This window comes from Microcaecilia unicolor, chromosome 5 (genome assembly GCF_901765095.1).
Source record: "Microcaecilia unicolor chromosome 5, aMicUni1.1, whole genome shotgun sequence".
NCBI lineage: Eukaryota > Metazoa > Chordata > Amphibia > Gymnophiona > Siphonopidae > Microcaecilia > Microcaecilia unicolor.
Genome location: NC_044035.1, coordinates 77496269 through 77509482, shown reverse-complemented (window position 1 = coordinate 77509482; position 13214 = coordinate 77496269). Strand labels below are relative to the sequence as shown.

Genomic DNA, 13214 nt, shown 5'->3' with positions numbered 1-13214 from the left:
TTCATAGAAGAGGCTCAGCCGACCCCCTATTTGAGCAACCGAAGAATGGACTAGCGCCCCATCATTGAGAGGAATGCCCTGGAGCACCCTGCTGGGCAGCCGCTCCACAAATCCGTTTCTCTCTATGAAAGGAAGAGAGCTACTAGAATCTGGAACGTTGAAAGTCTGCAGAATCCTGGCCGGAACAATACTGTCTGGCCTTGCAAAGCTGAGGCCTCAAGCTGCTAGCCCAAGAAGCAGATTTAGGCTTATCCTCCAGATGACGCTAGGATTTGGAGTCCCCGAAATCTCAAGATCCTCACCAAACAGTAACCTCCCCCAAAAGGGTAGCCTTGTAAGGCGCTGTCTGAACATAGTGTCCGCTGACCAATGACACAGCTACAGCAAGCGGCGGGAAGAAACCGCCACAGCCATCTGCTTGGCGGTTGCTGGCACCAAATCATAGCACGCATCAGCCAAATAGGCAACACCAGACTCCATGCGGGCAGCTATGATCGTCAACGAGGAGGTTGACACCTGGTCCTGTCCAGCAAAGAAAGGTAAGCCCTGGTCGCATTAGAGCTACAAATTGAAGCCTGTAACACCAATGCAGACACCTCAAATGAGCTTCAAGAAAGCATGCAGACGCCGGTCTTACACATCTTTCAACGCCATACCTCCCCCCACTGTAAGAGTGGTCTTCTTGGTGACCGCTGTAACCAGAGCGTCCACTTTAGGGAAAGAAAAACTGTCAATATGAGCAGCACCCATTGGTAGAGGTGGGCCATTGCCCTTGCTACCCTGAGGCCACTATCTGCCACTACCTGGACCAGAACACTCGGCTGTAATTAGCTCCTGTATGGCCTCATGCACATGAAAGGCCTTGGCCTCCTAGTGCTCACCATGTTCAAACTGACTGTAGAGGCCAACTGTGCCTCTGGGTCCGAAATATTCAATGCCTCAAGGCAATCAAAATGAGGGTCAACAACTCATCCTGGTGAAAAATACAGACAGCTGAACCCGTAAAAAGCAAAGGAGGAAGAGAATGGGGCCCCAACGACCCCACTTTAGACATGGAGACCATCCTCCTGCGTGGTGTCCTCAAAAGGACTGGTGAAATCAGATCACCAGTTCCAGAATTCGATTCCCGGTGTTATGATTCTGTTTAACTCTGCTAATCAGACAGGGGAACGCCTGGAACCGTTCCTGACTGGCTCCATCTGGCCTGAGCTGATGTTAGTCTGATCTACTTAAGCTTACCCTTCCCTACAACCCTTGCTTTGGCGTTGCCCTTTGTTTTTTGCTGAAGCCTTACCTTGCGCTGTTTGAGCTTTTGCTCTGTGTGTTGTGGAGTTTGTTTTCTCCTTCCTTACTGTAGCCCTCTGGTGCTCTGTCTCAGTGTGCTTGCTGCTTCCCGCGTGTATCTGATTACCCCTCTTCCCTCACCTGTGATTTCCTCTGTTTGACTGTGGTGCTTTGTGGTAAGTTCGTTTATCATTCTGTTACAGGTTGTTTGTTTTGTTTCCCTTGAAGTTACCCTTTGTGCTGTGTTTGTATTTTGTTGTGCTTCTTGTCTTTGTGACAGACTTGGGACCTTTGTTTCTTTCCGTGGGGGTTGTTTGTTTGTTCTTCCCTGTGTTTACGTTAACCCTGGTCTGCAGTGTTCCTGCCTCTGGCAGCTGTGTGTTCAGAGCCTGGTTAACCCTTTGACTGCAGTATTTTGCCTGCCTCTGGCAGCTGAGTGTTTGGAACAGTCTTTCCTTTCTGACTGTTTTAATCCTTTTTTGCTGTCACTACCTTCGCTACTACTGTGTACTGCTCTTTCTGAGCGGGTTGCGTCTCAGGCCCAGCTCTCTATTTTTTTTCTGGCTTTTCCCTCTCCTGTCTGCTGGGGTCTCTGCTCTCTGTATCCATATTTCTCAGTCCCTCATTTCCTTTGTGTGCTGTGGGGTACAGCCTGACGTGTTTCCTATAGTTACCTCTCTTAGTTCATTTTTCCCTTGTGTCCTTAGCGAGCACTTAGTGTGTTGGTGCTCTAGTCCCCGTGGGGACCCCTCGTTTTTTCTTTCTCCCTTCCCTTGGTTTCAGTCGGTTCCGGTTAGGCCGTGAGGACCGTATGACTGTATTCTGAGCAAGTGGGTTCCCGATAGGGTATTCAGGTGGGACTCACGGCCTATCTTCCCCTTTCTGGTAGTGCCAGTTGGTCGTGTGTGTGCAGGGCTTGGTAGCTGGGGTGGCGTATAGTACCTGTTTGGTCCATCCTAGGCCTTGGCCTAAAAGCTATACTAGGCCTCAGCCTAGGCTCAAGGGTTTACGACCAGCCTGACACCCGGATCCCCAGCATGGAAGCCGGCTGCGGCAGTGGGTGAGCCGGCTTCAACAAATAGGCCTGAAGCATGAGGAAAATAAATTTGAGGGAGAAAAAAAAAATCTCCAGCCAGCTCTGCTCCTGCAGTCACACCCAGGACAATCCCTGAGGCTGCTCCTGTGCTGCTAGCAGTCCTAACCAATGGGCCAGAAGGATACACAAGATCCCCTGACATCAGGAGAGAGGGATCTGAAGCCATCAACCAGGCCGCCAAAATCCTCCAAGCGGGAAACTCCTCCGTTGAAAGGCACTGCCTCACCATCAAGCCCCAAGCCCTCAGAGCAACTAGCAGTGCTCACACCCGCTGCAGAATGTCTCTTCCCGCAGTGGTAATACCTTTTAACAGTGTGCACTGCCATGCTGCCACCCACAAAGCCCAGAGTGCATGGATCACCGACAAAAACAAAACCAAAGCACTCACTACGGAAGATCAAACGGTCCCTCAAACATGGCGGCATCTCCAAGGAGGAGCCCAAATGACATTCCACATTCCCCAATGCAAGACACGTTCAGACACAGAGTTTCACTGTCTCTGAGTTTCGTTTTTGTTTGTTTACTGGTTGAACAGCTGCAGATGTTTTTTTTTTTTTGTGAGGAAGGATAAGGCAGCACATCCAGGAAACCCATGGGAGAAAACTGGGAGTAGGGGAAATGCAGGGTAAGGCAGGGACCTGGCATCCAAGTATGCCCTCAAAGCTGGCTCCTTTGGCCACACACCCCCTGGCTCAACTGGCCAAACCAACCCAGGAGCCCCCACAATGCAGAATCCAGGAGCTGGATAGAATCCATCCACTACCTGGAGATAGAGACATAATGAAGGGCTGAGGAGCTGGTTATCCAGGATCACTGCCTTAATTTCAGTGTTCTCTATCTCCATCTGCTGGTAGATGGAAACAACCCACCAGTTTCTGGATTAATCTGCTGCAGAGGCTAAGGAAATACGATTTGATTTCTTAGAGGGGACCTGGAGACTGGGAACGATTAGGCATACCAGACTTCCAAAAAAGATATAGCGGAAATAGAAAAGGTTTAAAGAGGCAGCACACCTCCCAGGCACTCAAGGCTCCGTGAAGACCAGACCGGGGCCAAGGTACAAAAATAACCTCCAAAGACAAATACTCCACAGGGAAACAGAAAAAAGGGACCAGGAGGTGATGGGAGGAAGGACCCAAGTGTGACACCCCTGTGGCACTGAGACGCCACAGGTCACAGCCGCTGGTAAGTATCAAAGCATAGTTGCTCTGGGAGAAAGAAATCAGAAAGCTGCTGGTTTTAAATCTGAATTGAAATTTAGAAGGTCCAATTGCTTTTTTTTTTCCCCCCAGGCCTACCAGACCAGTCAAGGTTGCACAGGCTCGCCATATCCTCCACCTGCTGGAGACTGAAGAACTACTGGCTCTGGAAGGGACTGCACACCTTGCTTAGAGGCTCCACCAGAGTTTTGTGGTTCTCGGTCTCCACCTGCTAGTGGGCCAGCATAGAACCATTAGTCTAGGCCGAAGGGACGCTTAGGAGAACTGTAATGCTGAACCTGGTGTGGAGGCAAGAGGGGCCTGCAGGCACATTATTGTCCCCTGCATTTAGACACAGCTGAAGTGGAGCATTTGAGTGGAACTTTAAGAAACAGGCAGCCTGCAGGAAGTATGCTGGAATCTGCCTTGAACAAACAAGTTGCGTTTACCCTCAAAGCTATTTGGGGTGTGCTGGTCAGACTTGATTCCTCATTAGTACTTAGGAAGTGAAAATTTTGACCCAGCAGGCTGAAATTCAGAACCAAGAACAATTTGGGCAGAAGGTACTGGAGAAGAATGCAAACAAGTCAAAATGCTGCTCTTGTTCAAGGTATGACTGTTCTGCACAGAAAATTAAACCACTTGAAAAAGAAAATTACAAGGTACCTTAATTTACACATATTGAATTTAGGGAAGGAAATGTTTTAGATTACTATAGAACCCTCATGCCCTGCTGGCAGGATTTATTGCCAAATGGCCACCTGGCTAAGGTGCTATCTGTAGGTAAATGGTGTCCAAGAAAAAATACCAGATTTGGATGTTTAAGCATTTCTGGAAGATTCTAGCTCACTAGTTATAAAACGAGCCATGCTGCTGGGATCTTTGGTGTTTGAAGAGGACATAAATCTAATCATACATCTACACTTTTTGTAATACGCAATTATTTTTGGAACGCTGAATTTGGTTATTTCCTGATTTATTTAAATGTATACAGGAGGCAGGAGTCTCGGTGCTTCCTTTTTCCTTTGATATCCTTACAAATGTCTCGTGAAAGTATGCTAAGATAAGTTATCTCTATGTCCCTGAACAGCAGCTCTTTCTTAGTTTCAAAAATGTTTTCTGGCACTGTTGCATCTAGCAAGTAGGTTGATTGTTCTATTTGGTTATACAGGGTAAAGCCTCCTCAACCAGGTGTGTCTCTTACTCATGCACATTTGGTTGAAACTGAAACAAAGGACAAAAATAAAAAAGGATTTGCTGTACTGATAGCTTGCTCCAAGTTACTAGCAGTGTTTTCCTAAAGACAATTACTTACATGGGACAGAAAACTGAAAAATGAAATTTGCATTTTGTGATGTTTTCTAAGGCTTTTTACGCAGGTATATAATTCTACAGAAGACTTGATTGACTTAAATAGCCTCCTGATCCGCCACCTCCATCTACAGAGCACACTATATTATACTTAAGACAAAGGTAAAAGTGAAAGCAAGGGCTATGGATATCTTGATTTCAGACCATTCATATCTAATAGCAGTGCTGGGATCCTTTCATTAGATGCAACATTAGTCTCTTTAAGCCACTCTACTGGCAACATTTGTTATAAACCTGTGGGTTCTTTTGCCCCCCTATAATTTTTTATTGCTTTTTGACCAGAAATCAAAGGGTTCTTCATTTAACTGTTCCAAAAATAAGTGATACACTTTTTGACTCTGATGAAAAGGTTGCCTTGATAGAAGCAGTTTTTTTTCTCAATTTCCCACTAAATCTATTAGGAGTATCTTTAAAAACAAAAAACAAATTTATTATTCAGATGAAAAAAAGTGGTCAATAAACAAGCTAAGGGGCCTGCTGATCTACCTTTGGAGTAGTGCTCTGCCCCTGAGGGACAATGTGTGTTAGCCAAAAGGATGTAAATAAGCATTATGGTTGCAATGCTGGCTAATTAATTTGATGATATCTTTTCTTCTTCCATGATTTTAATCTGCTCCTATTTTGGACTAAAATTCCAATAAGTAATATATGCTTTTCTGTGGACTTGTAGTCTTCTTTCCTTCTTTTCTTTCTGCTTGTACTGATAACTATAGCAACTATTTTATTATATTCTTAAAGGACAGTTCCATAACCTTGGTGCCCACATTTATATGTACAAAAATGCAAATATTCCAAGGGCTATACTTGCAAAGGAGACATACACAGGAGAAGAATGTGGGCAGGGCTCCCACTTTTATATGTAACTTACAGAATACTGTAAGTTACTCAGTTACCTGCTGTTATTTAGGTACTCGCATTTATGCCTGCTGACAAGCTGAGCAAGGCAACAATCCATAAATTTAAAAAAAATTGTCTAAAGGAAACCAGAAAAGGAACTACAATAATCACAGGATAGAAAAAAAAACACTCATACCAGAAAGATAGATATCAAATCAACAACCTAAATGGAGACGCCAAGTTACAGAATTTCCCTCAATGAACATAGCTCTCAAGGTATTTAAAAATACTAGTAAAAGCTATTGTACTTTTATTAATTTTGGACAAAGACGTTAATACATTTATTCCAAAATTATATAACATTGTGCATTATATGCACAGATCTGATCATCACAAATCAGGTAGTTCCAGTTCCTCTTTACAGTAATATCCCACTTTTTTCTTGTTCTTGACTGTATACCATAAAATGTGTTAAACAGAAAAAACTGAAGTTCATATTCTAAATTATCAAAACAAACAAGTACTACCTACAGAGAAAGAAAAGGAGGGGATAAGCGATTTAATTAAAATTCAGTTACAAAATATTCCTTACCTGCTTCCTGTTCTCTAGAGGAGCTCCGAGCATCCCTACTTGCTAAAATAGGCTTTCCATATCTTGCTGCAAACTGCCGTTCCGTGCCCAAAAACCCAGGCATCAGGAAATCAAATAACGACCATAATTCTAAGACGTTATTCTAAAGAGAAAAATTAAGGAACATATTTCCAAAGTGCTATCAGCATGTGGGAAAATTTGCATAATCTCTATCTGTTTAGCTTCTTTAACAGATCGGCACATTACTGCATTTTTAACATACATTTGGAAGAAGCAAATACATTTCCCACATTTTAGAGCTCTATTTGCATGGGTACTTGCACCAATACAAAACTGAGCTTAAAACACTGGAATCTAATATCAAAATCTCTCCAGGAAAAGAAAATGAACTTAGAACACGGTAAATCAGAGTATTATATGCATCCAGGTCAATTACTGAATTTACAGAACTGAGTGCATGCAAAATTGCCTAATTCTCAAGTGCAGGGGTGCAAAAGGTGTGGGAAATTTCTGTAGACCATACAGGAGGCAGCAAATAGAGCATGATGGGAGCATGCAGAAATGATTGCCACTCATCCCAACTCAACCATATATTTCCTGCAAGTGTCAAGGTCAGCAGGTGAGGTCAGGAGAAGTGTGCCAACCAGTTTGTCACCCTGCCTTAGAAAAAGCAAAGCACCTGGCCTACAGTATTGTTCTCTGCGTCTATGGCTTCCTCTTTGGCACTAGGTACCCCCCCCCCCCCCTCAAATGCATTGGTGGCGATGACAATGACCTAGTCAAGGAGCAGATGGCCTGCATCACTGCATCAGGAGTCAATAGAATTTTTTTTTTAAATTTCTGTTTATTAGTATATAATCAATTTACAAGTCATAACACTAGAACAAGAAAATCAGAGGAAAAAATTACATCAAATAATAAAAAGAAAAAGGCATATGGTTAATCTTCTATTAGACTACAAATTAAGGGGGCCTATGTAACATACAACTCAGGAGATTAGCTTCAAAATATTATTCCACAAATAAATGCTATAACACGCTATTACCCTCCCCTTATTAAACCCGATGCCTCATACTAAACGTAAGGGGAAGGTTAAGGCTGGTTCCTCGATGGCCAGAACCTCCTCACCTCAACAGCAGTCTATCAAAAGGTCTGCCATGAGAGCCCCTACCCATAATTCCGGGAGGAGCCCTGCTGTTGCTCTGGGTGGAGAAGAATCTGGAACACCTTGGAGCTAGATGTTACTCTCTCTCCCCTGGCTCTCAACCCACCGCCTCTCCCCAAAGGACGTTTGTCTCAATGGAGGCCTCCTGAACTTGAAGAAGCTGAGGGAAGACCTCCGGATCGAGGTATTGAGAAAACGGGACCACAGGGAAGGGAAATGGGACTTGATATACCGCCTTTCTGAGGTTTTAGCAATTACATTCAAAGCGGTTTACATATATTCAGGTACTTATTTTGTACCAGGGGCAATGGAGGGTTAAGTGACTTGCCCAGAGTCACAAGGAGCTGCAGTGGGAATCAAACTCAGTTCCCCAGGATCAAAGTCCACTGCACTAACCACTAGGCTACTCCTCCACAGGGAGGTTTGAGGCCTGTTTGTGCTTCGACTGAGCGCATAGTGCCATTAACACAGCCAGAGTTGGTAACGTTGGAGAGCAGTTGGGAAGCTCTCCAACAGTTGGATAATACAGTGGCCAGATCTACAACTGAAGTTTCACTTTAGTGAGTACTGTTGATACCTTATCTAATTCGTTAGAAGGCATAAAGAGGAATTTAATACTCAAGTGAATAAAATCAAAGATGATGTAAAGAACTTACAAGATTGCTCCGCTATGGTGGTAAAAGATAATAATACATTGTAAGATTGAACACATTAAAAATTACAATCATAGATTAAATCTATGTTTCCTGAACTTTCCAAAATCTCCGGGTATTACCCCTTTGGATGCGTTTAAGAAATATTTATTTGAAGTTTTGAAATTTACCCCTGAAACTATTCCACTGATAAATTGGATATATTATATACCTAATAAGAGAATCTTGGAGAATTCTTTGGAAATGATTGGTCAAGAAAAGAAAGATTCATTAAATATATCTGAACTTTTAGAAACATCATTATCGCCAGACTCAGAAAGGATGACCTTACTGGTTTCATTTGTCTTTGAGCAAGACTTGGAAGCCTTTAAGAATGGACACTTTGGCATTGGGGGCTTCTTTTTATCTTAATTACCCATGCAAATGTGTTAAGTATACTGGGATAAAATATGGTTTTTTTTTTCTTCCAGAAAAATTACGTGCCTTCATAGACTTAAAAAAGGTCCACACAGTATTATCCACAGTTGAGAATAAATAATAAGGCAATAGAATTTTTAGGCAGATCAAGGGTAAGCAGGATTTGGCCTGACAGGAGGAGAGGGGATCCCTGATGGGAAGGATGAGAGAGAAAGAGAGGGTTCTGAAATCTGATGAGCGTGAAGATCAATGTCTCATGGGAAGAAGGGGAATTCCGGGATCTCCAGCAGCTAAACTTCCCAAATTCTCCAGGGATATTGTCTCTAAATTTATTTACGATGTATTTAATAGAAGCCTTAAAGTATTCCCCAGAAGCTATTCCGCCTCTGAACAAAATATATTATTTACCAGTTTCTTCTGAAGTTACCCAGGAGGAAAAGGAAGGTGATCGTGGTCAGGAGACTCAGTTTGGTTTGAATAATGTATCAGTAATATTAGAAGAATTAATATCAGAGTCTTCTGAAAGAGCTACAATATTGATCTCCCTGGTATTTGACCAAGATCTTAATGCAGTCCTGAGACTGTACTTCTGTCACTTATCTGAATTATTCTATAGAAAGGAAATATGGATCTATCCTGATGTGACAAAAAGTACTCAGGAAAAAAGAAAGTTGTTCCTGGTGTATAAATTAATTCACTGGCCATGAGGCAAGGGACAAGAACTTTGGGAGCAATGTTTTTACTAGCACATCCATGTACAGTGGGGGAAATAAGTATTTGATCCCTTGCTGATTTTGTAAGTTTGCCCACTGACAAAGACATGAGCAGCCCATAATTGAAGGGTAGGTTATTGGTAACAGTGAGAGATAGCACATCACAAATTAAATCCGGAAAATCACATTGTGGAAAGTATATGAATTTATTTGCATTCTGCAGAGGGAAATAAGTATTTGATCCCCCACCAACCAGTAAGAGATCTGGCCCCTACAGACCAGGTAGATGCTCCAAATCAACTCGTTACCTGCATGACAGACAGCTGTCGGCAATGGTCACCTGTATGAAAGACACCTGTCCACAGACTCAGTGAATCAGTCAGACTCTAACCTCTACAAAATGGCCAAGAGCAAGGAGCTGTCTAAGGATGTCAGGGACAAGATCATACACCTGCACAAGGCTGGAATGGGCTACAAAACCATCAGTAAGACGCTGGGCGAGAAGGAGACAACTGTTGGTGCCATAGTAAGAAAATGGAAGAAGTACAAAATGACTGTCAATCGACAAAGATCTGGGGCTCCACGCAAAATCTCACCTCGTGGGGTATCCTTGATCATGAGGAAGGTTAGAAATCAGCCTACAACTACAAGGGGGGAACTTGTCAATGATCTCAAGGCAGCTGGGACCACTGTCACCACGAAAACCATTGGTAACACATTACGACATAACGGATTGCAATCCTGCAGTGCCCGCAAGGTCCCCCTGCTCCGGAAGGCACATGTGACGGCCCGTCTGAAGTTTGCCAGTGAACACCTGGATGATGCCGAGAGTGATTGGGAGAAGGTGCTGTGGTCAGATGAGACAAAAATTGAGCTCTTTGGCATGAACTCAACTCGCCGTGTTTGGAGGAAGAGAAATGCTGCCTATGACCCAAAGAACACCGTCCCCACTGTCAAGCATGGAGGTGGAAATGTTATGTTTTGGGGGTGTTTCTCTGCTAAGGGCACAGGACTACTTCACCGCATCAATGGGAGAATGGATGGGGCCATGTACCGTACAATTCTGAGTGACAACCTCCTTCCCTCCGCCAGGGCCTTAAAAATGGGTCATGGCTGGGTCTTCCAGCACGACAATGACCCAAAACATACAGCCAAGGCAACAAAGGAGTGGCTCAGGAAGAAGCACATTAGGGTCATGGAGTGGCCTAGCCAGTCACCAGACCTTAATCCCATTGAAAACTTATGGAGGGAGCTGAAGCTGCGAGTTGCCAAGCGACAGCCCAGAACTCTTAATGATTTAGAGATGATCTGCAAAGAGGAGTGGACCAAAATTCCTCCTGACATGTGTGCAAACCTCATCATCAACTACAGAAGACGTCTGACCGCTGTGCTTGCCAACAAGGGTTTTGCCACCAAGTATTAGGTCTTGTTTGCCAGAGGGATTAAATACTTATTTCCCTCTGCAGAATGCAAATAAATTCATATACTTTCCACAATGTGATTTTCCGGATTTAATTTGTGATGTGCTATCTCTCACTGTTATCAATAACCTACCCTTCAATTATGGGCTGCTCATGTCTTTGTCAGTGGGCAAACTTACAAAATCAGCAAGGGATCAAATACTTATTTCCCCCACTGTAAATGTGATGTTAAATTCGGAGGGATGTACATTTTTTTTTCACCCAAGTGCAAATCAAGGGCCTTTCTAAACTTTAAGAAAATCATTTGAGTGTTTCTGTTTAGACATATATAATGGGGAAGGGTTATTTCTGTGCTGAGCCTTTTGGGAACTACTAAGTTAGATGTGAGACATTTTTGATTTTCACCTCTTCCCCCTACATTATAGTAGTCTAAGGAGAAATGAGTTTTCTTTTTTGTATTGCATTTATTCTTTTTTTTTTTTTTTAATCTTTATTTATCATTTTAATATGAAATACACAAAGAATAACTCTTTGATAAGATAAACCAATCTGGGAAAAAATATTCTAACTTAATAGATAAATTTTTACAAACAGAAATATATATTCAGTTGGTTATTATAGTCCACAAATTGAGGGATTCAAGATATAATAATTCCAAAGGAAGTTGGTGCTAAAAAACTATCAAATTAAAAGAAAACAATCAGTGGTTATCCATAATTATATAGGACACATTTATCTGGATTTAGACCTAGTTTCGCTTCATATCAAGGAATGACCTCAATTGATCTGGTTCGAAAAACACATATTTCTTCTCTTTAAGTATCAATATACATTTACATGGAAAACGTAATTGGAAGATTGCTCCAATATTTAATAATTCTTGTTTCATAAGCAGGAATTTTTTCCGTCTTTGTTGAGTCCATCGAGCAATGTCTGGAAATACAGAAACCTTGCTTCCTTTAAATTCAGGACACAAGTTTTTAAAATAAAGTCTCAATAAAGATTCTTTATCTTGTAGAAAAACAAAAGATACTATCAGGGTAGCTCTAGTCTCTGTATTATCCTTCGATTGTTCTAGAAAGTTTGTCAAGTCTAGTGTTTCAGATGGTATATCCTGTGCAGAATTTTCCTGTAATGGAGGAGTCTTCACATCCAAGTAGTAGATTTTTTGAATTGGGGGAATTGTTTGTTCAGAATATTTATATATTTCCTTCAAGAATTTAGCAAACATGTCTTTAGGAGACACAAATTGAGATCTTGGAAAGTTTAATATTCGCAAGTTTAGATTTCTTGAGTAATTTTCCATATTTTCAATTTTTCTATGGATTAATAGACGATCCCCAGAGATCTGAGCTTGTTGCCGATTCAATTTTTCAACTTGTGTTTCTAGACTGGTCTGCTTTAGTGATATTCCCTCCATTTGAACTTTTAAAGAGTTTATCTGAGAGGAATTATTCAATGATAACGTAATAAATGAGGTACAGACCTTGTGAAGCGATTCCAGGGCTGCCCAGATAGAATCCAGTGACACCACTTGAGGCTTAATCAGCGGTTCAATCGCTAAGGCGCAAGCCGTAGCCTGCGCAGTTGTTTCAGGCGAGTTCCCGCCAATTGCCCCAACTAGATCTTCTGGTGTTCGTTGGTCTCCCTGCGCCATCCCAAACGTCTCCACGGGCAGCACGGACGTCTCCGGAGAGCGCCACTCCTTCGAGCTCTCGTTTCCTTTAGAGCTCGGCACAGCTCCTCCGGGCGTTCGCGGCGGCGTAGGGGTCAAAGGTCCCAGCGGACTGAGCGATACGTCGCTCTCCTGTGCGGGGCTCTTCCCTGCCCCGCTAGCGGATACGTCCGCAATAGGAGTTGAAACCAGATATGCAGACATGGACTGCTGCCCAGGTAGGGAAGGAATTTGCTTTGGGAGAGGTGGTCCCCTCGGCTTTCCTTTCCTTTTCGGCATAATTATTATAAGAAATAGCACTATTAGAAAGTTTTTCTAGGAGCGTCCTCATCGCACATCCTGCTTGGTCGCCATCTTGAATCTGCATTTATTCTTTATATGTTTCTGTTTCTCTGGGACAAGAGTAATCATGTACAGTATGTGAAACTCAAGCCATTTCTACAGCTCTGGGATTCCACCAAACCACAGTGAGAGCTATTATCTCCATTATTCTACTGGCAGCAGGAGGAAGGGGACACCAAAATTTAAAAGCTCAAACATCAACTCCTCCCATTCTCTCATTAGCCAATCAAAAAACAGTTGGATGCAATGGTCACAGAACAATGGAATAATTCTCCTGATGCAACAATATTGGAAAACAGGGGATCCCTGTCGGACTTGGACGTATAAGTCTCTTTACAGTGAAGCACTATGCTTGAGAAACTGTGGCTGTAAATTCTGCACAGTGAAAGACGTTGGTAATTTGGAGACACAACTTTGTTGAGCTAAGTACATTGTCAATTTGATTTGAA

The 13214-nt window shown here is 42.8% G+C and overlaps 1 protein-coding gene across 1 annotated transcript in view; it reads right to left on the bottom strand.

The window, feature by feature from the left end:
* BTAF1 (B-TFIID TATA-box binding protein associated factor 1) overlaps positions 1 to 13214 on the bottom strand; it is a 620170-nt gene that overhangs the window by 117714 nt on the left and 489242 nt on the right. The window contains 1 exon segment of the mRNA XM_030204965.1: positions 6380 to 6521. Coding sequence (XP_030060825.1) covers positions 6380 to 6521 — 142 coding nt within the window.